The 25,420-nt window shown below is 35.7% G+C and overlaps 2 protein-coding genes across 4 annotated transcripts; one reads left to right on the top strand and one right to left on the bottom strand.

Moving 5' to 3' along the window:
* Nucleotides 1-640: 640 nt before the first annotated feature.
* Nucleotides 641-13,816, bottom strand: hnrnpk (heterogeneous nuclear ribonucleoprotein K). Of its 3 annotated transcripts, XM_066711077.1 has the most exons (17): nt 13,710-13,816; nt 12,154-12,224; nt 11,933-12,044; nt 10,594-10,691; nt 10,439-10,495; nt 9,182-9,225; nt 8,003-8,075; nt 7,562-7,675; nt 7,040-7,168; nt 6,526-6,833; nt 5,944-5,997; nt 4,694-4,736; nt 3,409-3,424; nt 3,115-3,147; nt 2,717-2,784; nt 2,449-2,618; nt 641-1,797 (listed from the first exon to the last, which is right to left on the bottom strand). In XM_066711077.1, the coding sequence occupies exons 3-17, from the start codon at nt 11,991-11,993 to the stop codon at nt 1,767-1,769; spliced, it is 1,299 nt and encodes a 432-aa protein (XP_066567174.1). In that variant the 5' UTR covers nt 11,994-12,044; nt 12,154-12,224; nt 13,710-13,816; the 3' UTR covers nt 641-1,766. The 3 variants fall into 3 exon arrangements, with proteins under 3 accessions (XP_066567174.1, XP_066567176.1, XP_066567175.1); XM_066711079.1 differs by lacking the exon at nt 5,944-5,997; XM_066711078.1 differs by lacking the exon at nt 12,154-12,224 and having other exon boundaries at nt 13,710-13,784.
* Nucleotides 13,817-13,966: 150 nt separating this feature from the next.
* rmi1 (RMI1, RecQ mediated genome instability 1, homolog (S. cerevisiae)) lies at nt 13,967-17,795 on the top strand. Its single transcript, XM_066711075.1, has 2 exons — nt 13,967-14,194; nt 14,873-17,795. Exon 2 carries the CDS (start codon nt 14,934-14,936, stop codon nt 16,887-16,889), a length of 1,956 nt encoding a protein of 651 aa, XP_066567172.1. The 5' UTR covers nt 13,967-14,194; nt 14,873-14,933; the 3' UTR covers nt 16,890-17,795.
* Nucleotides 17,796-25,420: the final 7,625 nt, after the last annotated feature.

The raw sequence follows: 25,420 nt of genomic DNA, 5'->3' as shown, positions 1-25,420 counted from the left end.
GGGATGTATTCAGGTGTTTATAAAATCATCTAAGTCACCTAAGAAAAAGGCATTGCTGAATATTAAATTAACAATTAACTCTGGCTTCATATATTTCTTCGAGGGGCTTCTAGATGCATGTTAAATTTACTGGCTGTCTAAAAAATTAACCTCAGGAAGAACCGAGTAAAAATAAATAATAGGAAGCATTTACAATTCAGAGTATTGAGAGGTATTGCTGGAGAAGATCTCCCCCTTAGAAATGTCAATTTGACCAATCAACAGTGGAAGTAAATGCACTAAGAACACCTTTGAAACTCAATTCTTAACAAAACAGATTATCCGCAATAGAAAGCAAATGTTTCATATTCTTCGCTCAAAATTATACTGCATAGAATAAAGCCCTTTCCCCCTGCTTTGTGCACAGGGAGAGTTGATCACGATGTCACTGACTTGGCACACCAGGCAGAGAAACTAAGGAAAGTCATATATTCCCATAAGCAGACGAGGAAACACTCTTAGGTTTAATTCAGAGCTGGGTGAAGAGATTTAAGAAGACCTAATAATGATATTTGAGCAATTGTTTTAGCTCATAAATGAATTAAGATAGTGAAGACTCAGAATTGTTAATATTGAAGAAACACAAGAAAATCAAACTGGACATAGTAAAACGTCATCATTTACTTACCAATTAGGTTACAATTCTCCCAAATGAACTTTTGCAGGAATACAAGATTTAATAGAATATGGCATTTTAACCATCCCCAAAAAAGTGCATTTATTAAAAGGTGGCATTTGCTTTATTACGGAGACTTGCAGCAGATTCTACAGCAGGACTTCAGAAGGAAATAAGGGTGGAATGATGTACATCTAAACTTCTGGCAAAACAAAAAAGGCCTGCACATCTGAAGATAATCATACTGCATAAACTGACTGAATGGTAAGTGTAAAGACTATCGTATACTTTAAAAATGCTTACACATAGACAAGTAGAAAACAGGCTTCAGCAAGACCAATGGATTTTGTCTAAATCTAAGTGTTTGTGAAGAAAAAAAAAAGACTTGTGCACTACATAAATGATCAAATCCTATTTATATGGGGCATGTATTTAAAACAGGCAATGAGCTCAATACACTGCTGAATGCTGATTACACATCTAACATGACTGATGGGCTCTAAAGACACCCCCCCCGACTATCTCCCACTTTTTGGTCCAATCAGTACACTAGAATATAACCCACAGAGAAAAAAAAATCTTTATGCAAATTCAAATTCTATAAAAGTCTTAGAAATCATTACTGTATATTTACATTTCTTTATACAGCCCCTAGCCTTTAGTTAACTGAAAAATAGCAAGAAAGTACAATTTACTAAATTTATTTTAAAAATCATAAAATGTTCCTTACAAAACAAGATTACATTCCGCACATTGTACTGAATGGATGTCTGGCACATTTCAGCTACCAGTACTTTTGCCCATACAAACAGTGTACATACAGATGAGTTTACTCTAATTACAGAAAACACATTACAATAATCCATCAAAACAAGTTTAACAAAAAAACAAAACAAAAAAAAACAAGAATCCACTCATTCTGCTGCTGTTTTGAACATTTAGTTTAAGTTCTCTAAGAATTAAAAATGTTACATCAGATGGAAAAAGAAGCAGAATTTGAACTACACCCCAAATGCAGAACATCTACCTAAAGCAGAGGAATGTTGGCTCTTTTAACAGAAGCAGGGACAAAACAAGCAGCGCAGTATTCCTTCAATCTTACTCTCCTCCTTTAGAAGAACCGACCAGAGTACTGCTTCACACTGAAATATAAAACAGTACAAAAAAAATGAAAATAAAAAATAAAATAAAAAGAGTTTACAAGAGTCAATTAAGATCGGCAGACAGGCAAGCTGGAGGCATCCATCACAGCAGTTAGGCGTCTCTTCCTTAAGAAGCAGTGCGCTTGAGGAAGACTGTTAGAAAGGCACCCATGTTAGTAATGTGTGTGAAATGCTGTTTTCACCAAAAACCTGGTCACATTTGCTACTCATCCAGATGAGGCCAAGCCTGTGCCGTGTGGTAGACTGTGATTTGTTGTCAATTTATCTAACTAAAAACAACAAAATCACTAGTCTTCCACACAGAAGCAGGCCAACTTTCACCAGATCCTGTGTTCATTGAAAGTGGTCTTTTCACTTGAATTTGTTTTAATGGTTTGTTTTATCATTTTATCATTACAGCAGTTTCACAAAGAGGAGAAAGCTTTAACAAAGATTTCCCCCCAACACACTGTTAGTAGTAGACGTTAGTAGACATTAGCAAAGAGATAAAAGGCAGGAGAAGAAGCAGACAAGGGTGAGTTAAAATAAAACAAAATTAAAACACTTTTTTTTTTAAGTGAATTTAAAAAAACAATAAAAAAAAAAAACATCTTGCATGGGAACAACTAAAACATTGAGTCTAGCACTTGCCTGTTCTGCAATAGGTACTGTGCATTTTGGATCTGGTCCTGTGTGCCTGTTATGGTAATGATGCGATCTTCAGATCCTTCCAGAGGTTCGTCTATTTTAATTGACGCTCCAGACTCATGTCGGATTTGCTTGATTCGTTGACCTCCTTTTCCAATAATTGATCCAGCCAGCTGAAACAGGCAATGACAATTAATCAAGTAAGATGGCAGACAATTAACCAAATTGGATCATACTTGAATTCATTCAAATGTTTTTAAATTATACGTACATCTTTGGGGATGGTTACTTGCGTTGTGATAACAGGCCCTCCGATGTCACCATAGGACCCTCGACCACCTGTTTACAAACAAGAGAGTGGTTACAATTGAATATCCTAGAAAATAAGTGGCTGTTTTCAAATGCTGAACCCTAAGACCTTTGTAGCTCTTCATTCGTCTATTCAGAAAAACATGTAATATTGTACTAATGAAAACATTTTCCAAACTAGATTTCACAACTGTTCAGTTCACACCATATCTGCACTAATGAATCCTTAAATTTACATAAATCATAGCTGATAAAATGCTTTATGCAGCAATTAATTTGTAAAGGCAATACATTAAAGATGGTCTGTGATAAACAGACAACAGAACTAGACATTTAACAGGTTTAATTTGAAACACTTACCAGACTGGAAGGGTTCCCAGGAAGAATTGTTATCTTAAAAATAAAAAAATATACATCAGAAGCGGAATAAATATAACTCAAATACAAGAAACAGACATGCCTGGCACTTATGCATGTAAAAACCAAGATGGACCGATAGGATTTTGGTGGCGATTCAAATTCCAGATCACAGGCTTAACCTGCCAAACCCAACAGTGCACGTGTCAAAATATCAAACATACCTAATAAACATAAAACCGCACTGCAATTTATTGTATATATGCATGAATAAAAGGTAGGAAAAAAGGCACTCACCATATCCACCCCCACTCTGTTCCATTCATCAAATGAGAAGAGAAGAGAAAAAAAAAAAAAAAGGAAATCACATGACAGCTTTAATGCAAATAAAACAACAACTGCTTATCCCTTTTACATTGTCTATGGTATATTATAACAATTTACATTCACTTCTGCAGCTCAAACACTATTTGTAAATATACATTAATAATGCATGCAAATCTCACACCCTGATATTTTACAATAAGACTGACCACAGTGGCAACAGTACAGTCTTTATCAGGGCTTGTTTAGAGTCACATGCTTCGCTGTATGTACTCAGCATTCATTGTGGAGTTTGATGGCTTTCACCTACGTATTCAGCTGCTCCTTGGTTTCCAAGGAAACAAGTAATTCAAAAATACGTTGCCTAGCAATTGAAAGTACTGCCATTCCACTCTGTAAATGCTACAGATTGCAGAATGAAGGATCTGCCTGATGTCAACAGAAATATTTCATTTTTTATCGCTTTAGCACTGCATGTAACCAGCTTATCTTGTGCAATCTTTGTGGCATTCATGTTGGTTCTTGAAATACAGTCACCATCTGTTAGTTTTGGTTCTTGTAACTGGAGTTGTGACTATAGGTCCTACAGATATTAAACATGCAACATGATCAACTGAACACTGCACTAATTTATACATTTATAACAAAGGTTAACTAACTGTACATGAAACTATAATACACGTCAGTAGCTGCAAATTACTCTATTGTAAAGGCTTATGTAACACAGTAGGTCGGCAACTTCTGATGCAATTAAAATTGTTTCCATACAGCCACCATTAATTAAATAATAAAGTAATAACCTCCTGTAATAGAATAGCACATAACATTCATCTATGGCACTGGGCAGGGATACTAAAAACTGAAACCTCTCATCCACAAAGGAGATGTAGCAACAAAATGCAATTCCACAGCACTGCCCGTGCTAGAGGGACAACTGAGAAAAGCCAAGTTCAGCTCCCTGCACATCAATCTTTGGTCTCATATTGTGAAATGAGTATGAAATTGACTGTAGGTTTAAGACAAAACTGGCATCACATGATCTGGTTAGGATATGAGCATGGGGATCCAGAGGGGAGGTTTAAAAAGCTAGCAAATTCACTGCAGAGACCAGAAGACCATTAATACCGTTTCACCAAATTGTCTGCAACAAGCAGAACAGGGTTCATAATTCAGAGTTTAAGTAAGGGTCCAGAACATCTCAGCAGGTGCCAGAAGTAAAAGCTGAAATTTAGGGATAACAAAAGGAATAATTTCTTACCATTCCGTCATAGCGATCACCAGGTCTCCCTCTTCTATCATTACTTTAAGAGAAAAAACAGGTACATATTCAAAAACTGTTCGTAACAATGGAGTACTAAATATGCCATACAAATTCAAAGAGGTTTTCGAACATCAAGAACCCAAATTAAAACTTCACCTCACCCTTGCACCTATGACAGCAGTTTATTTCACTGACAATGTGTTGCCATTAAGCAATTCCTTTTACAATCAATCCAGCCCATTTCTAATAAGTATGATTTTCGTTTTGATATATACCAATTCATTGGAACTGTATTATACAATATTTGATGTGTAACAACTGTTTCACTCAGATGGGTTTCACACATCATGAATATTTATATTTTAATATTAATACTGGCAGCCATGTTAAATTTGGTAAAAATATTCAGATCTGTCAAATGCATAGTTTACTACATATAATAGCAGTATAGGAAAATTTGAAAGGGAGCAAATGTTTCCTTTAACAACCAAACAGCCACTTAAGGTCTACCATTCTTGTGAAAGGTTAAGGTGCATTCAGCAACATGTAAAACAAAAAAGTATGAAAGTAAAATCTTCTGTTGGTGAGGATGACTTATTTACATAAGTGTAAGACTTTCACCAAACCTGCATGTGTTGGGAGTTTTAAAATATACTTACATGATGAGAACATGGAGCAAAGTGACCAAACTTAGGTTAGTGCATGGGGATTACATTAGTATACTATAGATCTAAAGTAATGAATGGGTTACAATGAAATACACAGCAAAGACTAATGTCAGACCACTTCAGCAAAAGGATCAAGTTAGTTTAGGAATAGCAGTACCAATTGACATTTATTTTGGATTTTCCTTAAGCATCTGCTTTATGTTGTAGCCAAGATCTGTGAAATCTGTGTATTGGTTTGATCTTGTGACTTAATTAATTTAACATTGATCATGTAATTCAATTCATTCAGCATATAAATATAGACATATTTGTATCTCAATGAATGGAATTACAAAAAGGGATTTCATACGAAGAGATGACTGTTTTATTCCCATATATTTCATTTATACCAAACAATTCTGGTTGTGCAATGAAATCTTCATGATAATTGACCAGATTACCAGATGCCCATAGTCCCCCTATGAATCCTTTTATTACGAATTGGTAAGAAGTGTAAGTTTGAGAAACATACTGGCACAAAGACAGCACCTTTCCCCAATACCCTGCAATATGGACCCAGTTGTGGGTAAAACAACTTACTTTGGTCCGTCGTCTGCATTGGCATGAAAGGTCTCGTAGGAAAACTGCTCATCTCTGCAAACAATTTGAGAATGGGGTATATACAACCTTGTAACTTTAGATTTCTTAATACTTATTTGGTTTTGCAGCGTTTGAAGAGAACGAAAAATAATACAAACAGTTTTTAGTTTGTATTACTAATATACAGGTCCGCAGGGCTACCAGTCGGGGAGAAGAAATAAAATAAAAAAACACCAATTTATGAATTATAGCATCATTAGTGTGGGACAATATTTTTTAAATGTGTATCGTATACTTAAAAGGCAACAATGTTTATACACATACAAATATACACAATGTTAAACCTACAAAAAAAAGCAATGAACTGGTTAAAGAAAACAAAATGTAAACAGTATATTTTAAAACTCCAGTTTGGCCGTTTTCCCCCCTTTTACCTGGTATAAATATAACCAAGCAATTAGCTGGACCGAAAGACTAAGTAGCACAAAGGCACAAACATCATAATTGAAAATGTTTACCATTGCCAATTGATATGATCCTTATATTTCTAAGCAAAACGTATGTATGAGGTTGTATTCTTACCCTCCTCTGGGAGGTGGTGGCGGCGGCAGAGGGAGGTTTCGGGCTCGGCTGCCCCCTCTGCCCCCTCTGCCCGGGGGAGGTGGTGGTGGTCCTCGACGGGGACTCATATCATCATAATCCCTTCTCGATGGAGGCATAGGTCGCCCACCCCGGCCGGGAGGCATCCGGTCAAAGCCCCCTCGGCCACGCATTGGGAAACCCATAGGACGCCGGCCACGGTCATCGTACATCATGGTGAAACCGCCATAGTCATAAGTCTCATCATAGAAGTTTGGGTCGTAAGGCTGAGCACGACCTTTAATTGGAGCCTAAATGGGAAAGGAGATAATTAGATTTAGCCTACAAAAGGAGAGATATTTCTGCCAAGAGCTTTTTGGCTAATTGAGGATCACATATAAAGGGGAAAGATACAGAACAAATAAATTGGAAAATTAATAAACAAGTCCCCTACAAATGAAAAGGTTTTTTTAATCTAGGGTATTTCCCAGGTGCTATAGCCGGTTAGTCATCTTACCTCAGATATCAACTCCAGGATGATCTTAATGCACTCCACTACTCGGTCAGGTTTTCCTCCAACAAGAACTACACGATCCGTGGAATGAGGACAACACTCCTGAAAAAGCTTGATTGTCGTTTGAGTGTTCTGGAATAAATCAGATCCAGAGTCAAAAGAAACATCCAGAAAATTAAATAAACTTCAGATCTTGCTCGAGTGTCAATAACACCTAAAGGCACCTGGGTCATTGGCATGTGTAGAATCTGAGAAATACAAACCTAATGAATTCAGCAGGGCATTTGTAGACATTGAAGACTGCTAGTTCTACTCAAAGTAATATTTTTTTTTAAACAAGATTTTACTTATGCTAATTTTCTTTATAATTTATTCAGCATTTTGTAATATTTGCCAATACAAAATACTCTAGTGGACCAAGTGTAATCTGTATTACTTTCTAATGAAGGCTAAATATACATGAAACACACTTTAAATAGTTAAAAATAATCCTTATAATTTAGAAGATGTTTTTGAATCACAAACCTCTCTCAGCTCCTTGATCTTGGCTCCTTTGACCCCAATGATGCCCCCTGCCAGACTCTGATGAATGAGAAGTCTCAGCTCACAATCAAAATCAATCCCTTTATAATGCTGGTACTGGAAAAACAAAAACATTATATATATATATATATATTAATACAAACAATCTTTACAGATAACATTTAAACCATTCAAAAGACAAGGGATATATCAATTAAAACCTTCAGCATTAAATGTAATAGCATTATAGTATAAAACACCAAACGCATCACCAAAGCTAGAAAAAGTATTTGTTTGTTTGGAAGGGATCTGTACAAGCTAAACTCTTTTGATAAGATGAAGAGCACTACCTCTTAACATTTAAGTAATCTTCCCTGACATTTATTACCATATGAGATCCCACCCACATCTGCCCACTAGAGATTCTAGAACAAAAGCACTTACCTCTTCCAAAGTAGGAATGATCTTCAGCAGAATCTCTCCAATTGTCTCGATATCTGCGCTGATACTCAGAATACTTTGAAAATTCAAAATCCAGGAAATGGGGGGGAAGGGAGGGGAGGGAGAAAAAAAAAAAGACAGAAAAAAGAAAAACACGTCTTCAGACAAGCAGCCTTTAGAGCAAAAGCATACGTACATCGCATGTTTGTTCCGTTTTTTTGAGTGTACATTTTTAATGTTCCCCATCAACAATATAGGACTCAAATACAACTCATTGACATGCATATTTTGTTATATATATATATATATATATATATATATATATATATATATATATATAAACCTCACATTTAATAAATAAAAATGACAGGTCTTGAAGAATGGGCAACTGGAAGGGCTCAGATTAAGTGGGCAAAGAGAACTTCACATAGCTGAGAGCAGACTCCAGAAATTCTTTTACAAACACCGCCACCAGCAATTTGAGAGAAAAACAAACAAACAAACAAAAAAAAAGTCTCGCCATCACATTCGTAACACTGGCACACCTTCTCATAAGGGTAAGGGGAAAGAGAAAATAAAATAAAATAAATAAAAAGCAGGAGAGTATGCAAGTGGTGAACACTGTAGAGGTGCTGGACAGAAAACTGGAGCAAGGTTATGAGAAGTTGGAAGATACAGTATTACTGATGGGCCCTGTGAGAAACCAAATAAGAATGCAGGACAAAAAACAAGAGACAACACTAATGAGTAGTGAAAGAGTGGTCAGAGCGCTAGCATATTTTCTTGTAAAAGATTATGAATAGGTGATGTTTGGGGAGAGGGGAGGGGGCGGCACGGAAGGTGGGGGGGGAGCAAGGTGGGCCACAAGGACAGAGCGAGAAAGACTGCTTTCAACAATTCATGATTAATAAACGCAGCAAAAATATGCAACACTTCAAGCTGTGCTCCTTCCATTCAAATGAAGTAGTGGATTTCTCTGTGCGGGCAACTCACGGAATAAACTCCAGTGACAAAAAAAGGAAAATTAAAAGACTTAATGGGGAAATAAGACAGAAAAAAATAAAAACAGTACACCGCTTTAAAAAAGGGGATACTATTTAAAAAAACAAAAACAAAGGCAGGTTATAAAATACATTTTTCTCTTTCTAATCAGGCAGTGAGGCATAAACTGTTGGGACATACCGCTCGGGGCCACTGCTGTCTGGGACTGATACACTGGCATTGTACTGGATTGGTCATTGGCGTTCGTGGATGTTGGCATTGGGCAAGGGCATTCAATCAGAAGTTGTCAAGTAAGGTGCCCGTTTGGGAATGAGCACATTTATGGGCATGGCCAACCAGGGTGTCAGATGGGCGTTCAGGGGCGGATGGGCCAACATCATGATGGGCAACGCAGGGGCATGTCGATCCAGTACATGGGCAACGGAGATAGGTGGCCAAAAATAAAAAAAATAAAAAAGGAGAGGGAAGAGGGGGAAAAGGAATAAATTTTAATTGAATACAAACTATACTCATCACTATGATATTCTCTATAAGAGACTCAGGCTGTGAAGAATGAACAAGAACACTTGACTGCTTTGCTGTTACACACTGAACAGCGTTAAGACATTTAAATGGAATGATGGGCTACCATTTTGGAACTAGAATTTAAATAAGACAGTCTGCACAGACTATAGGTCCGCTCAAGGGTATAGACAATTGTTTAAGGGGTGTGTTGGCTTTATTAGTGCAAAATGAAACTCGCCGAAGACCACTTTCTTTAAACATGTAAAATGGAGGTTGTACACTCCCCAGTTAATGGTTTTGTGAACAGTACTTCTGAAAATGATGTCTTTTCACATGAGCCAACCTATAGAAGCATCACTCGAGCATCTGACCTTCCAGATCGATTCACCCTCAGAAAATGTTTTTGTACAGTCTTGAAATACATTTAACTCTTAACGACCCAATGTATTTTACAAGCATGCAACTCTTAACATATGCTCTTGAAGACTAATGTTTATAAAAGAAAGATAAAATTACGTGGTTATTCTAATCACGCATAGGTTTTTTAAAAATGACTGATTAGCCTAATTAGAGAAGATGTATTTTAAGGGATTTCAGTGTTATGAGTGTTACTAATTAAGATTTTAATTAATCTGGAGTGCAATTTTATGGAATTCTGTTAGTACTTGGAACTGCTGAATAACTAAAAAAAAAAAACTAAAAAACAAAAAACAAAAAAGAAAAGCGCCATTCGGGAGGATCAGTGAAAGCCTGTTTTTTCTTTTCTGGTCTGCACTCAACTGGGAACAGACAGCTTGCTAATTTACCCCCCCGCCCCCAACCCCCCACTGATGTTTTTCTTCTACTCATGATACTACAGGTCTTCACATCCAAAAAACACACAAAAAAGAAAAAAAAAATCCAGCGGGTTCTTAATTCTTAATAAATACTCACGTCTGTACGGAGAGCTTTAATGTTTTTTCCACCCTTCCCAATCACAGCTCCTGCATTCTTTAAATAAAAGAAAGTGGGGTTTAAACAAGGTTTCAGAATATCCTTTCAATTGTGACAAAGCTAACAGATGTGAACTACTCAGCTTCGAAACTTACTTTGCTTTGAAGCAGGACACGCAGTTCCACCATTTCATCAGTATTACGAGACCTCTTAAAGACCTGTTCTTCCTCCATGTCCTCAGCTGGGCGCTTTCCTAAGGAAACACAAAGGCAAAGAGCACAGATTTTATAGACAAATCTGAAATTGTTAATATTTACAGAACTAGCCCATCTGTTAGCTTAAACAAATTAATCTTGAAGACAAAATAAGGAACAAACCCCAAGGCCACTGGATTGTACTCTACAGGATAAATGTTGACATCATATTTGTTCGAAACTACCTTTGCTATGGTCTTGCCGATAACAATGACATGGAATAAAAATACCCAGTGCGCATCTCATGATTAAGCTGATTTTGAGCATACTTTAAATATTTGACTTCCCCATTTTAATTACACGCCTTTCATGTTATCAGCTGTTCTTACACCTGAAACAGCAAATAAAGGGGTGGCATTTACATCAGAAAAGATTAAAAAAAGGGTTATTCAAGCATGCAAAAATTTAATTGCATGTCTATTGTATGCCAAATAACCCCCCTTCATCTGATCCATTCTAATTTACAATGTCTTTTGAAAAGCTCATTTGCAAAATTGGAAGGACTGGAAATGCTTGAATTTATCCAGTTAGTTCAATTACCATTACGGCCAGTATAAATTGAAAATTCAGAAAAAATAAAGAGCTGAATTTAATTAGCAAGCATTGTCTCTAGCAGCAGTGTGAACTTGCCGTACCGCTTGTGACATTGCCATAGTAACCACAGACCCTGTCTCCTTGCTACCATTTTCACAAGCCATCTTTTCACATATAGGACAAAAGCTGACAGTTGTCTATTTACAGAAGCCAGGTCCATTTCATCTTTTTCCCATTTCCCATTTTCATGTAACATTTAAAAAAAAAAAATGTATAGGAATACAATTTAAAAAATAAAATAATTACTAGTTCTTATACATACATTATAAGCTTAATCAACAAACCAGTGTCTGGAATTTTTTTTATATATCTATATCAATATAATTAGAAAATCATCTTTATATAATAGAAAAGGTATAGAGTTTTAACTGCTATAAAACATTTATTTTTAGTTTGTGCCAGAAAACAAATAGGCTACTGCTTAATTTGCGGGTTTACACAATTCAGAAATGCTTTTACTAAAATATAGCTCAGCAATAAGCAATATGTATTATACTGAAAAATGTGCTGATCAGACTGTACACAACTAGACTGTTTGAAAAAGAGCTTAATTTCGTATGCTAAACATTAGCTGAGAGGAGCAGCCAGTCTTGATTGAATGCAAGCCACATTACATTTTTAAAAATGATATTAATATAGGTCTTACCGTTTGTCTCTGTGTTGCTGAAAGTAGTCTCTTCTTCCTGCTGTTCAATTTCAGTCTCCATTGTCTTCTAACAAAGCTGAAATGAAATCGGGCTCTTCTCTCTGTGAAACAGCTGAAAACGACCATCATACAGGTTTAGTTTAACATAAAAAATATGGAGAAATAAAATAACACCGAAATGACCAATGTTGGAAGCGATTGAATTTGCCTGGAGCACTTACCACTATTTATTGTGGTTAAATGGGCGTGTTGTGGGCGGGGACTACTAAGGTCTCCAAGAACTGCTTAAAACCTATCACAAAAAAAGGACATTTAATCTTGCCAGCACTTTGCACACGCATCCTATTATTTATTTTTTTGCATTTTAAAAATAATTTACCCGCGTTTCCGTGTAGCTAGTTACCTGTTGCCCGCTCCTACTTAAAAAAAAAAAAAAAACTAGATTTAATACGATTCCCTCCTCCAGGGTCTGCAATTATTGAAGTAGCGACAGAGGTTACGTTTACCAACTACAGACGACATCAATATTATTAGTACATAATTCAGAATACAAATACATATTTTTCACACACAAGATTAAATAATCCAAAATCTAGAATCTCACATTTGATGACGCAACACTCCACTATATCCGAATATGACTTTTCCATCATTACCTCTCTATCTATCTGTATCTATATCTCTCTCTCTATATATATATATATATATATATATATATATATATATATGAATGTGTGTGTATACAAGAAGCAAATTAAACATCACTACGATCGGTGTTTTTTTTCATTTGGAGGGGGTATATTTAGAATTGTATTTCACTCGAATTAAAAAAAATCTATTACCACTTTAATATTAATGTATACAATAATAATAATAATAATAATAATCATAAATGAGAATCAAATAAATCAGTGCACCACTATCCCGCACAACTGAATGTCTGAACTAGGAAATGGCTGCTGCATCGAAAACGAAATGTAGTATTTGCTCTGCTATCGAGCTCAACCTCCAATTCATCAACAATACAGTGAGCTGCTGTATAGTAATCGGTTATATTTAACACTATAAACTGTACACCATGCACTGTAATAATCCCGTTCATTCACATCATCTACTTTGGGACAAAGAACTCCATTGACTGCTTTGAATTCACAACAAATCGACACAGGCCTACTGTAAAATACTAAACATAAAATAAAATAAATCAAGTCTCAAAGCGATTGGCATAATCTCAAAAGAATGGCATGTATTTACACTACACGACAATCGCAATCTATACTGCATTCAATCTGCTAAAAATGAAAAGCTACATGAATACGAGTATCATGCATAATAATATACAGGCAGGCAGGCAGGCAGGCCAATTCCTTGAAACAGGAAGGCCTATAAAATTATATGCGCAGTCAGTTGTCCTTATGGGCTCATTTTCAAATTAATGTATTTGTGTTTTAAAAGGTGAAGTGAAACGGAAGGATTAGACCCCGTCTTTTAAAGGACAGTAAACCATCGAACAGCAATTGATTTCTGCGATTGTCTCTGGTTTTATAACCATTTTGAAATGATGCAAAATGATCCATTTCACCATTACTGTTCGCTTGCACGCCGGAGGGCTGACTCGACGGCCTTAAAAATGCAAGTGAGCCTTTGTGCTAAGGTTGATCATTACCAAATGTCATACTTAAACATTTCGATGCATATCGTCACTTGATTATTCCCTCGGATTAATGCAATCGTTTTCTACGGCATTTTTAAGTGATCGAGTGATATTTTTACTAACCTGCTTGCAGACCCCGTTCTGCCTTCCACTCCCAACACCGACAAGATTTACAACCAACCCTGATACTGTTCAAGGATCTCCCTAACCAGTCGTTCAGCTCTCTGATTGGTTGTGAGAGAGTGCCTGTCGACGCTATAGGTACAAGCATTGGGCATTAGGGCTGTCAATCAGAGTAGACAAGAATCCTAGGGCGTGGCTAACAAAAATATCTCGGTACGTAGTAGTTTGGTTGAGCTTTACAGTACTGGTCAATACTGCAGTCACGTCGTTTGAAATAGAGACATAAATATACGCATTCATATACTTATGTTTATCTATATATTTATTAATCATATAATTTAGTACATTTAATTAAATATTACCAACACAAATAAAAACAACAACAACATAGTCACGCCCATTCCAGTCGATTTTATCTCGCGTTGTTTTGCCGGCTCAGTTTGGCGGCTGGACGTTTACCGGAGGAAGGGAGATGCACGTTAAGGGTAACTTAATAAATACATCCTAATACAAGTGCCATGTACCTGTAATGATGCCATTCAGTGTTTGGAATAAACAAGATTTGATCAAGTGACAGACTGAATTTTAGATATGTGTCTAGTACTGGTTTGCCAATTCTACTTCGTTCCTAAGAGTTTACTTCATCATATAGCCTAACCTTAGTGATGTTTTTGGTTGTTTGACTCCCCAGCCCACAACTGAGACTTCGCTATCTTTGCTTTAATTATACCAAACCCACCCTGATTTTTACATTTATTTTGTTTTGCATAAGTTAAATCATGAAAATAACAATGTTAAGTTATCTGATGCAGTCCACGTGTTGATTGCAAATTAGATTTTAAGCAAAATTATGAATATTCGATTACTCTTCAAGTGTAAATGCATATAAATAAAAAAGTAGATAATCTTAGAAATATATACAATAATTGTATATAAACAATCCATTTTGTGTTATGTGTGTATGTATGTGTGTATACATATATACAAGCATTATGCATATGCATCTATTTAAATTGGAGTCCATTCTGGTTCAAATGACTATTGTAAATTGTAAGAAAGTATTTTTCCAAGGTATGCTTGTGTTAAGTCATAATGGTGAAATGTAAAAAATGGCAGACTGATGAAAAAACAAATTCTGATTTCTCTTTAATATCTCCCCCCAGAAATCCTTTCTACATCAATGACTGGAATGATCATCTGCTCCCTAAATGAAGGACTCTGAACATGGATATACCTGGTGTTGTGCAGAGAGCTCAGGCATGGCTGCAGTCAACTTGGCATATCAAAGTCCCATTCCAGTGGCTAGAAGCCTGTGTGGACTGGATTCAGCAGGAAAGTGCTGGTGCAAATGTAATGCAGCCTGAAATTAACAAGCAGGTCTTTGAACAGTGGCTTCTCACTGATCTCAGAGACCTGGAACAGCCAGTTTTGCCAGAAGGTACCTCAGAAGCAGCAAAAGCTGGAATTAATGGATTTTACTGTCTACAAATTGACTCCCTTGTCGATGTCAGCCAGCCAGCATATTCTCAGATTCATAAATTGAGAGGAAGGGACTTCACAAATGAACATGTTACGGAGGTTACACAAGTATCTCAGAGGCCCTGGGAAGCAAAACCTACCCGCATGCTGATGTTACAGCTCACCGATGGAGTTCAGCATGTCCAGGGAATGGAATACCAGCCTATTCCTGCTCTCCATGTCAACATCAGACCAGGTACAAAAATTCTGGTGCAAGGGGAAATCGTTTGTCGCCTAGGTGTTCTCTTGCTTAAACCTGGGAATGTGAAAGTTATTGGAGGAGAAGTGGAGCTCCTTGTGGAAGAGTTTTCTCAAGAGAGAGTTCTTAGCAAGATACTTGGTGAGCCAGAAGATGCTATTCAGAGACACAGCAATCAGATCAGGCATCTGGAGAATGCAGATCAGGGCTTTGAAAACCTTGTAGGTCCGTCCGATGAGGAGCTTCTTGCAAGTCTTGAAGCAGATGATCAATTAATGAGAAGCACTGAAGTGGTCTATGACAGTGGCTATGGTAGTAGGAGTGAAATTTCAAGCTTTTTGTCTCGAAGCTCTGTTTCTCAAGGCAACCATGCGAGTGTCCTTGCCCCGGAGCTTGAAATTCCCACACCACAAGTGATACCGGCAAGGGCCAGTCGGGAAATGCAAGAGCTTGCCGATGAAGATTTTGAAGATATCCCAGTAGATGACCTGGATGATGTCATTTTCATGGAAGAATTAGAAGCTGAATCTGAGTCTGCATCAGTTGAGCAGACCTTTCAGCGCAACCCCCTGCCTTCAAACAGTGCATCTACTAATCCCTGTGTAAACATTAACTCCAGCAACGTGGCTTCAAAATATAACCTGAGCATTAGCAGTGCAGAAGCACCAGCACAAGTCTCTACAGAAAGGGCTGTTTCAGTGAAACCTCAAAGTGGAGCAGTGGCTGGGAGAAGATTTTCAAACAGAACTGACAGTATAGATAGTAACAGCAGCAGTGTGAAAATTGTAGATGTTCTGGAGGGTGCACAATACCTTTCAGAGGAAATAAGCAGTACACTGCCCTCAATGCAAGAAAACTGTACAACTGTTTATAACCCCATGTCATCCAGTGTAAATGGAAGGCCCTTTGTGAAATGTCAGCCTTTTGGAAATGGGCCATTTGGATTAGCAGCACTTGGGCAAGCCAAAGAGTCATGTTCTTCCTCCTTAGAAAGGAACCTTCGATTCCAACACGATGCGAAAAGTGTCAGTCTGCACTCTCTACCCTTCACTTACCTGTCGGTGCTATTAGCACAAAAGCCAGCTGCCGTTAAAGTGAAAGTCAAAGCCTTTATAGTTACTCTCTTAGGGAGCCTCTCAAGTAGCACTGGAAGCTGGCATGTAAAAGTGAAAATTGCAGATGGCACTGAGTATTTAGATGTGGATCTTTCTAATGAAGTTCTCGAACGCCTGATTGGATTTTCAGTTGCGGAGATGAAGGTTCTGAAGAAAGACCCAGACCGGCGTAAGAAGGTGGCCGCAGGACTGCAACAATGTCAGCGTGCACTTATAGACCTGTGCTGTATCATGACAATTGAGTTCGACCCCAGACATTCTAAGGCAATCTTACTAGCTCTTCAGGATGTCACTGTGGAAGACTACATTGACTTGGAAAAGCGTATCCAAAGCAGAAGTCATTATTAAATAAGCTACGGCCTTCAAGCTTTCTATTAGTTTTGATACTTAGAGTTTTTTGTAATATTGCAACAATATTTTTCTTAATTAAAATAAATGTATTTAATAAGAATAAATGAAGAAATAGTGTGTGGTCTTGTAATTATTCATATCAAGATACCTTGAAGCCTGTAATCTTTCAGTAATGAATTACTTGTAGAATCCTTATGATACAACAACACTTGTAGCTAAATACTGCAGAAAAAGTATATTGGAAAAAATGGAACACACGCATACATAACGATTTATTAGAAAATTGAATGCTGGTTTTTAAAGTATACCTGCTCTGAATTTAACCTTTCCAGAATGAGAATGTTAACCTATTTTACAAAATAGTGATGAGAGGAATGGTTGTAATTTAAATGTAATGGATTTTAATTTGGATTATTAATTTATCAGAATTAGACATTATTTTTTAGACACTAACTTGAGTGGAAATAAGAATTTTGCTTATTGCAAGTAAATAACTTCAGTTAGGTTATTTTAAATCTGAATCTGGGACTTACTATGCAGCATGTAATTATGTATTTATTTGATTTAAAGTATTTTCCAAGGTAAAAACTGCTATATTACCTGTATGTAGCTATACAAATTGTGTGCGGTTTATAATGGGGAGATATAACTGGTAGTGAGAGCACATAAAATATAATCTGATTGAATACTAAATCCTTTTGGTAGTGATGCATAATATCACTGCATTAGTGAGAAAATGTGGAATGCTAATGCTAAAACTAGTCTCATTAAACGACTTTAGCTTTAGCGATGCTGTGCTGTGCTGTGCTGCAAATACCGCTTTCGCACTTTGCAAAGAGGCCACCATTGTAGGCCCTTAATATGGTTATTACTGAACAAACTCAAAGCAATAAAAGATTGTTGTATTCCAAAATGTGTATGTTGCATATTACACATCGGAGTGGAGTGTATTAGCAAAGCTAGTTTATGAAGGAATATCTGTAGAGTAAAACAGTAATATTTATGGTAGTAGTTTCAAGTTTTGTGTTTTTGGTGATCCCCTACAGAGTTCTATTAGTGTAACAACATTTTAAACATACAAGTCTTAATACAGTATGTTCAAGCTGTTGCCCTGTTGTATATAGTCTATTAGGGTGTCTCCAAGCACCTGGTATATATATATATATATATATATATATATCTATATATATAATCTAATAACAGCATGTTGTAAGTGTGAAAATAGTACATTTTAAATGCCAAAAAATGCTATTTGTATAGTGAGGATCCATTTTTTTCGCCTACATTTCCCTTTGCACTATTGACCATTCATTCTGCTTATTTTGTGTACTTAATAGCTTGGCAGGTCCTCGGCACATTTTCATTGAAATGCAGCACTGTGTCTGCGCATAAGAATTCATTGTCTGAATTCATTACTTGTTAATCAAGTTCAACATCTTAATTAGTATCCTGCATTGCATTTGATTACTCTGTTATTTGCTAATTACTCAGCATGCATTTAAGGCCAGCTAATAACTGGTAGTGAGAGCACATAATCTTGTAAAATTATAGGTACAGATGGACATGGCAAAGCAATAATAAAACAATCTTAGGGTTACATGATGGGTCTCATTTTAAAGAACCCACAGCAAGTATTCCACTGTAGAATATGTACTGTCATATCATATATATGTCTGCTTTTAGGGGGTGTTCATTATTAAGGAACCATGTATTATAGAAACTATTATATTTAGATATCTGATTTGAAAAATGTAAAAAAGAGCTACAACCCCTTTCAAAATAACAGGACTTATTAATTTAAAACAGTGAATGTAAAATCACAAAATATATGAAGTGTATTAAAACATGTTGAAATGCCAAATAAGAGCCCCCCTATACAAAAAAAAACCTTTAAAGACGAGTGCCACATTTTTCTTTTGGAAAATAATAATTTGATGTACAATAGACTTTAAAACCCTTCCTCTTTACAAGGACCATTTGCTTTCCGAACTGTCTTCTGGCATAGCGGTTGTGTTGATTCTCTTGACTGCAGCCCATTCAAAGGCGTGCCTACAGCGGCTCTGGGAATCCAAATATGTACACTTGATGTGACTGAAAAAGGAGTGACGCTTGGAAGTAACGCATGCACCAGGACAAGGAGCACTGTCCTATTAAATGAGCATAGAATGTTTCGCCATTTTTTGTTTTGCTAGCCCTCTCACTCCTTGCACAAATGTCATAACTACTTCTGTTAATCTTTTATAAAGTACCTGCATTCTCACCTAATCTCACTCACTCAGTGCAAACACTGTGATCCAGTTCAGTTTGGATAATCTGAACAATTGTATACTGGATGTGCCTTCCAGCTGGTGTTTCCAAGCAAATGTATTCACTTTTGATCTCTGATAACTTGACCTGCTCTTTACACACAAGAACTCGCAAGTACATTATTCCTATTATCCATATTCCTGTGTTTTTCCTTTTTTTCCCTTATTTTCTATTGGACAATTTAAGAAAAAAGTGGACAAAAATATCCAGTGGATATTTCACTCACTAAATAATGTATGATAAGATTTAGTTTGTAATATTTGTTTTATGCAGCTGTTTTTACAAATGTTTTCTCAAATACCTCATTACAACTATCTAAAGACATACAAAATTAAAATTCTCTTTCCAATTTTCTAAATAATGTATCATACTGGATTCATATATAAAATATGCTTTTATTTATTTATGTCTTTATTTATATATTATTTATTTATAATTTTTTGAGGTTAAAAAAAAATCTATGTTCTTGGGAAACACTAACCAGAGTTGTAATTTATGGGTCATAATAGAAAGGATAATGAAATCTCACTAGACCTCATCATTGTTTAAATGTCATGTAGTTCTGTAAATGGATTTCTTTACCTTGCCATGAGTGTTCTTCTATATTGGGATGGAAGTAATTAGAGAGAAGAGGCCACTCTACAAATTGGATCAACAAAACATCCAATTCATTATTTTATCATGTAGATGAGAGAAAATGCTGCTAATCAATGCCAAAAAAAGTTAGCAATCTTTTCAGCACAGAGACATTTTCCTTGCTTAAGCAGAAGAAAAAGCAACTATAGTGCATTTGTTACGCTGAGCAGCTGCAAGGAAAATCAGAAATATTGTATGAATGAGGCGAAGCAAAATGTATTTAATTAATGCTGAAGTGTTATTACTAAGCTAAGCAGTGCTTTTAGTCTACATCTACCATGCTGTATCTTGTTAATTCAATTAGAAGTACAGCGATTCTAGGCCATAATATGAATAATGACTGGCCTAATTGCTTTATGTAACTTTCAGGTATTTTGTGTGTGTCCTGCATTTCTCAGTAATTTCTAATGAATTAAAGCAAATTATGTTTCTGAGAAAAAAAATATATCAAGAGCTTATTGTAATAGTTAGTATTACTGTTAGCGTTGTAGTCTCCATACTTACTGTTTTGGAATATACCTACAGATTACTTGAAATGCCGTGATTGTCAATGTAGGCAGAATACTATAGGCTATGTATTTCCTTCTTTTTCTTCTTTTTATGCTGTACAGGTCAATTGCCATCACATTAAATCTTTTTATGATTAAATATTTCACCCATAAAACATTCTGTTGTATTTTCAAATTGGAATACTTATACTGTCTACCCATAAAACCATCACTGTGGATATATTTAGTCTTTCATTCATAATTACACTCTTCAAATTGTAGCGACATCTTCTTTCTACAGAAGCCATTTCAATATATATATATATATATATATATATATGTTTAATCCCACAAACTCTAATATAGTGCCAATACTACTATATTAATATAAATCAAGGCTGTGGTAACTATATGAAATGCCCTTATACAGGACTCCTGGACATGTTAAGTTACCATGGTAACGCCAACACTTAGTGGAGCACACAGCGTTTGATGCTTTCCCTATAATCACATTCTTTCAGGTTTAGTTTTTGGTTTGGTTGAGCACTAGTGCTTACTGGGAATGTTTATTAATGTATGCAATACACAAACTCAGCTAGTTAAATGTACGTGTGTGTATCAATTGAGTTAAAACAATGTTCGTTCTAAATATATATGTCCAGCTTTTGGAAATTCTCCAGAAGTCCAACAGAAGGCGCCTGTTATGGGAGACAGAGAGACACTACTGGTATCTCTGTGTTGAGCAAGCGTTCTTTACAGATATGAAACATAACATTTAGCATGTTTAGATGCAAAATCAGAAGTTAGTAATCTGCTAAAACATTATAACAAGTGCCTTTCAAAATTGTGGATTTCTTGTGTCATCATGTATGTTAACTATTTGGTAGTACTGGTGAATAATATAGTAATGACACCAATCAGTCATCTCTATTTTTCCCTCCGATAGCAAAATATGCCAGAATTTACTGTTTGTCTGGTATGGGGTGCCGTTCAGGAAAAAATTATTTGTTTATAGAAATATACATTCGTTCAGTATATATATGGTAAACCCATATATATCGGTAAAATGGATTCCACATAATATTTTTCTGAACCAATCTATTCCTACCAATATGTAAACAGCTCTGGTACAAATTAAGAGACCACTCCAAGTTCAGAAATCAATGTTAAGTGTTATCTTAATTTTTCCAGAGCTGTATTTATGAACCAATATACTGTAATGCCATTCTGCACGAACAGAGCAATTTCTGCACTTCAGTTAGTCCAAAATACTGCTGCACGAATTCTAACTAAAACAAAAAACATGAACACATCACTCCAGTATTGGCTTCTCTTCACTGGCTCCCAGTGCACTACAGGATAGATTTTGAAGTTCTCTTACTAGCATTTAAAGCACTAAAAGGACCGGTACCTCCCTACTTAAAAGATCTCCTTATCAAATACACTCCAGCTCGGCCACTGAGATCCCAGGAAGCCGGTTACTTAGTGCTCCCTAAAATACACAAGAAAACTGCAGCTGGTAGAGCATTTAGTTATAGGGCCGCAAAACTGTGGAATGATCTTCCAGCCTCTGTAAGAGATGCCCCTTCTGTCTTAGCCTTTAAATCATGACTGAAGACTCAACTGTTCAGACTCTGTTTTTCTAGCCCATAGTGCTGCCGGTATGCCATGGACATGCAATGAACAATTTGTTTTTGGAATTGTCCTGCATTGCATGACCAGTATCTGAGCACAACTGTCTCTTTGTTTTTCAGCAACAGCCCCCTCTGAGGGTCTGACGAGGCACACACACACTATATATATATATATATATATATATATATATATATATATATATATATATATATATATATATATTCATGGACCAATATATATATTTATGAACCGATTTATATATGTCTGAACCAATGTATATATTTATAAACCAATGCATATTTATGTGAAACAATTGATATATTTATTAACCGATTTATTTATTTCTAAACCAATTTATATATCTGAACCGATATATATTTCTGAACCTATATATGGATCGGTTCAGAATTATTTATTGGTTCAGAAATATATAAATCGGTTCAATATATCAATTGTTTCACATAAATATGCATTAGTTTATAAATATATACATTGGTAGGAATAGATTGGTTCAGAAATATATTATGTGGAATCCATTTTACCCATATATATAACTGAACCAATGAATATTTCTACAAACCAATAATTATTTCCTGAACAGCACCCCATAATCTGGTGTGCCCAAAAAATATGCATATGTCCATTTTCATAATTTTTTATTTCTCCATCTTTTGCACCGTGGGGGGGGGCATGTGAGTTTTTAAATATACATGTAGTGCAATTATATGTTTAAACTATACACTGTGAAAAATCTTTTTTTTTTTGGTATGTCATGGATTTTTTAAAACATATATGAGGCCGGAAAAAACCCATCTGGCATAAAAAAAGATCTTATATGGATCCTGGAAACAATAAGCATCAATGGATTTGCTAAAAATGACCACAATTACACAGTAATTTAATTTGGTGCCACACATTAATTTAGCATTATGACTACCTCAGGATTTGTATGAACTGAATCAAGAAAAAAAGGCTATTGCTTCCAAAGACCAGAATAAAGGTTGACAAGACCACAATAGGATTAAAAAGTAACTGCCATTTCTTTTTGCACATTTCTATAGCTGGGCTGATTTATTCATTATACGAAATAATTATATCAATTTGAACATGTTCTGAAAAAACGTAGTTCTATGCTGGCCTATCAAACTCTGAAAGAACAGCCTGGTCTCTGCATTTCAAAGATGTTGAGAGGCACTGTGCTGTCAATTGAGAATTAATCAATTATACTTATATGTCAAAAAGAAAGAAAAAATATATAATTTATCAAATGTTAAACCCTTTCTTTCCCGACAACCGTCTTAGAATCAAACTTCTGAATGAGCTCACGACAATATTATCCCCGTCCAAAAACTTATTGCAGAAAAGATAAACAAAAATAGGTTTGGTAAATAGATTAAATACTATCAAATTTCTATTTTCATCTCCAGATGACTGGCAACCTTTGATAAACCCTCACATCCATAAGCCATAAAATAAATTACATGAATACATTTGAAATGTCAATACATCATTACTTTATTTAGGTGTTTTTAAAATTATATTTTAAATGTAACAGTGCACTTTTACCTGGGAGAAAACCATATAGGTACATGTGATGCAGCTTAGCCATTTAACTCCAGATCATTTGGCTGACTGTTTGCTACTTTCCAAAATGAATAATAACACATCCACATGCATCACATCCATCTAGAATGCAAAGTAGGACATTTGAGTCTGTTTATGGGCCTTCTTAATGTTTTTTATTCATGAAGGAGGATGTGACTGAAAAGGCCATAGTCTGAAAAGAAAACCATATTATCAGGAAACAATAATGTAGAGAGACACTGTGTGAAATGGTAAATTAGGTTTAACAAAGGTCAGGATACAGCAGTTCTAATCAGTGTCACTCAGAATTATTTCCCCACCTCCAATAGTGTGCAACGTGACACTGATTGAAAACCTTTCTCGTGCGTTCAGATAGCTCTTCCTCAAAGTAAGACCGCTGAAATGAACGGATTTTCTTATTGTAAGTAGATTCATGTTTTCTAAATTGGGCATTAGAAGATTATTTCCCCCAAAGTCAGCCTTCATTTGGCAAACAACTCTTTGAAATAATATTTTCGCAAAATCATTTTTTCCCACAGATAAGACATTTGTACTTTCCCTGCTTTTCATTTTCTATGAGCCGAACTGTTCTCCAATTTGGTTCAGTAGACGCAAGCCAACTGTTGGCATACATACTATATGGATCACAGTAACCTGGATGTTCACCTAGTGGCTGTGACACAGAACAGCGACCGATTCCTCTGTACAGTATGACGTGTCCTTCTAAAGGGAATATATATTATATGGTGCACAGTATTTCCTGACACAGTGTTAAAAAATAATCTCAAGACAGTTTGTATAGGTAATGCATTTAATCTAAATACGACATCAATGATGATTTTTAGGGTGATTAAGATTAGAAACAAACAAAAATAATAACTCACAAGAGGTTATTAAAGAGAAAAAAGAGGTTATTAACATTGTTACATTGATGCGTTATTATGTTGTAACAGCAAGATTATTCTCATTTATTTGTAGAGGTCATGCAAACCTTTTTGCCTATAATATGTGTGCATCCACATTTCTCATAAATGTGAAATAGGACTTTAGTGGCAATAGCAGGTTTTCCTTTTATTCTGCAGATGCAACTATAATTTCTACCGGATGTCCCTTAACAGATTCTATAACAGTCACTTGTGGAGTACTTAAATTTAGAAAGTCAATTCATCTCCAGTAAAGAATTCATAGAAAATGATATCTTTTTTATGATTTATGATTATTTTTCCATTTGCTTTTATTTTTCCAAGTGGAGACTCTAATAACATAGGCCCATCAGTTGTACAAATAAATAAATAAATACAAACAAAAACAACAACATTTAGGCTGTAAACATTTTTTAAAAGCTGTTTTTATGTTGAGGCTGTTAGAGATGGGAAAGTGAATGAATCAGCTTAGAATGTATCCTTACAATGATTTCATAACTATAATAATGAATCCAAAGCACATTTCCCCAGCAATCCTAACATCAGAACTAATTCTGAGAAAAAAAAAAGGCAAATACTTACATTGTATGTAGAATAGTAAAGGCCTTATTTGAACTCTTATCAATAGCTTTTGACATGCTGGGTATAATTCATAAAGCTTTCATCTACCCGTAAGTGCTTTTTCAGTTCTGTAATTTTGACATCTTGTGATTGAACCAGTAATTACAGCTTCTGACATACATATAAAGCAGGGATCAAAATGGCCTTCTAATAGGTGAAAGGGTTAATTTCCACTTCAGAATTGGTCTCTTTGTCACACATTCGGCTGAAGTGCAATAAGATGTTGCAAAGAAATAGCTCCCCATGAGGTTAGGGATAGTTAAAGTTTCACATACCAGAAAGTGTATGATTTATTATTAGGCAACATGTAGAATTTCACTGTGGTAATATCCAA

The sequence above is a fragment of the Amia ocellicauda genome, chromosome 8, assembly GCF_036373705.1.
Source record: "Amia ocellicauda isolate fAmiCal2 chromosome 8, fAmiCal2.hap1, whole genome shotgun sequence".
NCBI classification, from domain to species: Eukaryota; Metazoa; Chordata; class Actinopteri; order Amiiformes; family Amiidae; genus Amia; species Amia ocellicauda.
The sequence above is the reverse complement of the archived record's forward strand: the minus strand, read 5'-3'. Positions and strand labels throughout refer to the sequence as shown.

What these genes read in the sequence shown, in the direction of transcription:
- hnrnpk (XM_066711077.1), bottom strand. Translation starts at nt 11,993, where the DNA reads ATGGAGACTGAAATTGAACAGCAGGAAGAAGAGACTACTTTCAGCAAC. An exon ending in GACAGCAGTGGCCCCGAGCG is followed by an intron (nt 8,076 to 9,181) that starts GTATGTCCCAAC and finishes GAATTTTCAAAG; the next exon opens with TATTCTGAGTATCAGCGCAG. An exon ending in CCACCACCTCCCAGAGGAGG is followed by an intron (nt 5,998 to 6,525) that starts GTAAGAATACAA and finishes AATTGTTTGCAG; the next exon opens with AGATGAGCAGTTTTCCTACG.
- rmi1 (XM_066711075.1), top strand. Translation starts at nt 14,934, where the DNA reads ATGGATATACCTGGTGTTGTGCAGAGAGCTCAGGCATGGCTGCAGTCA.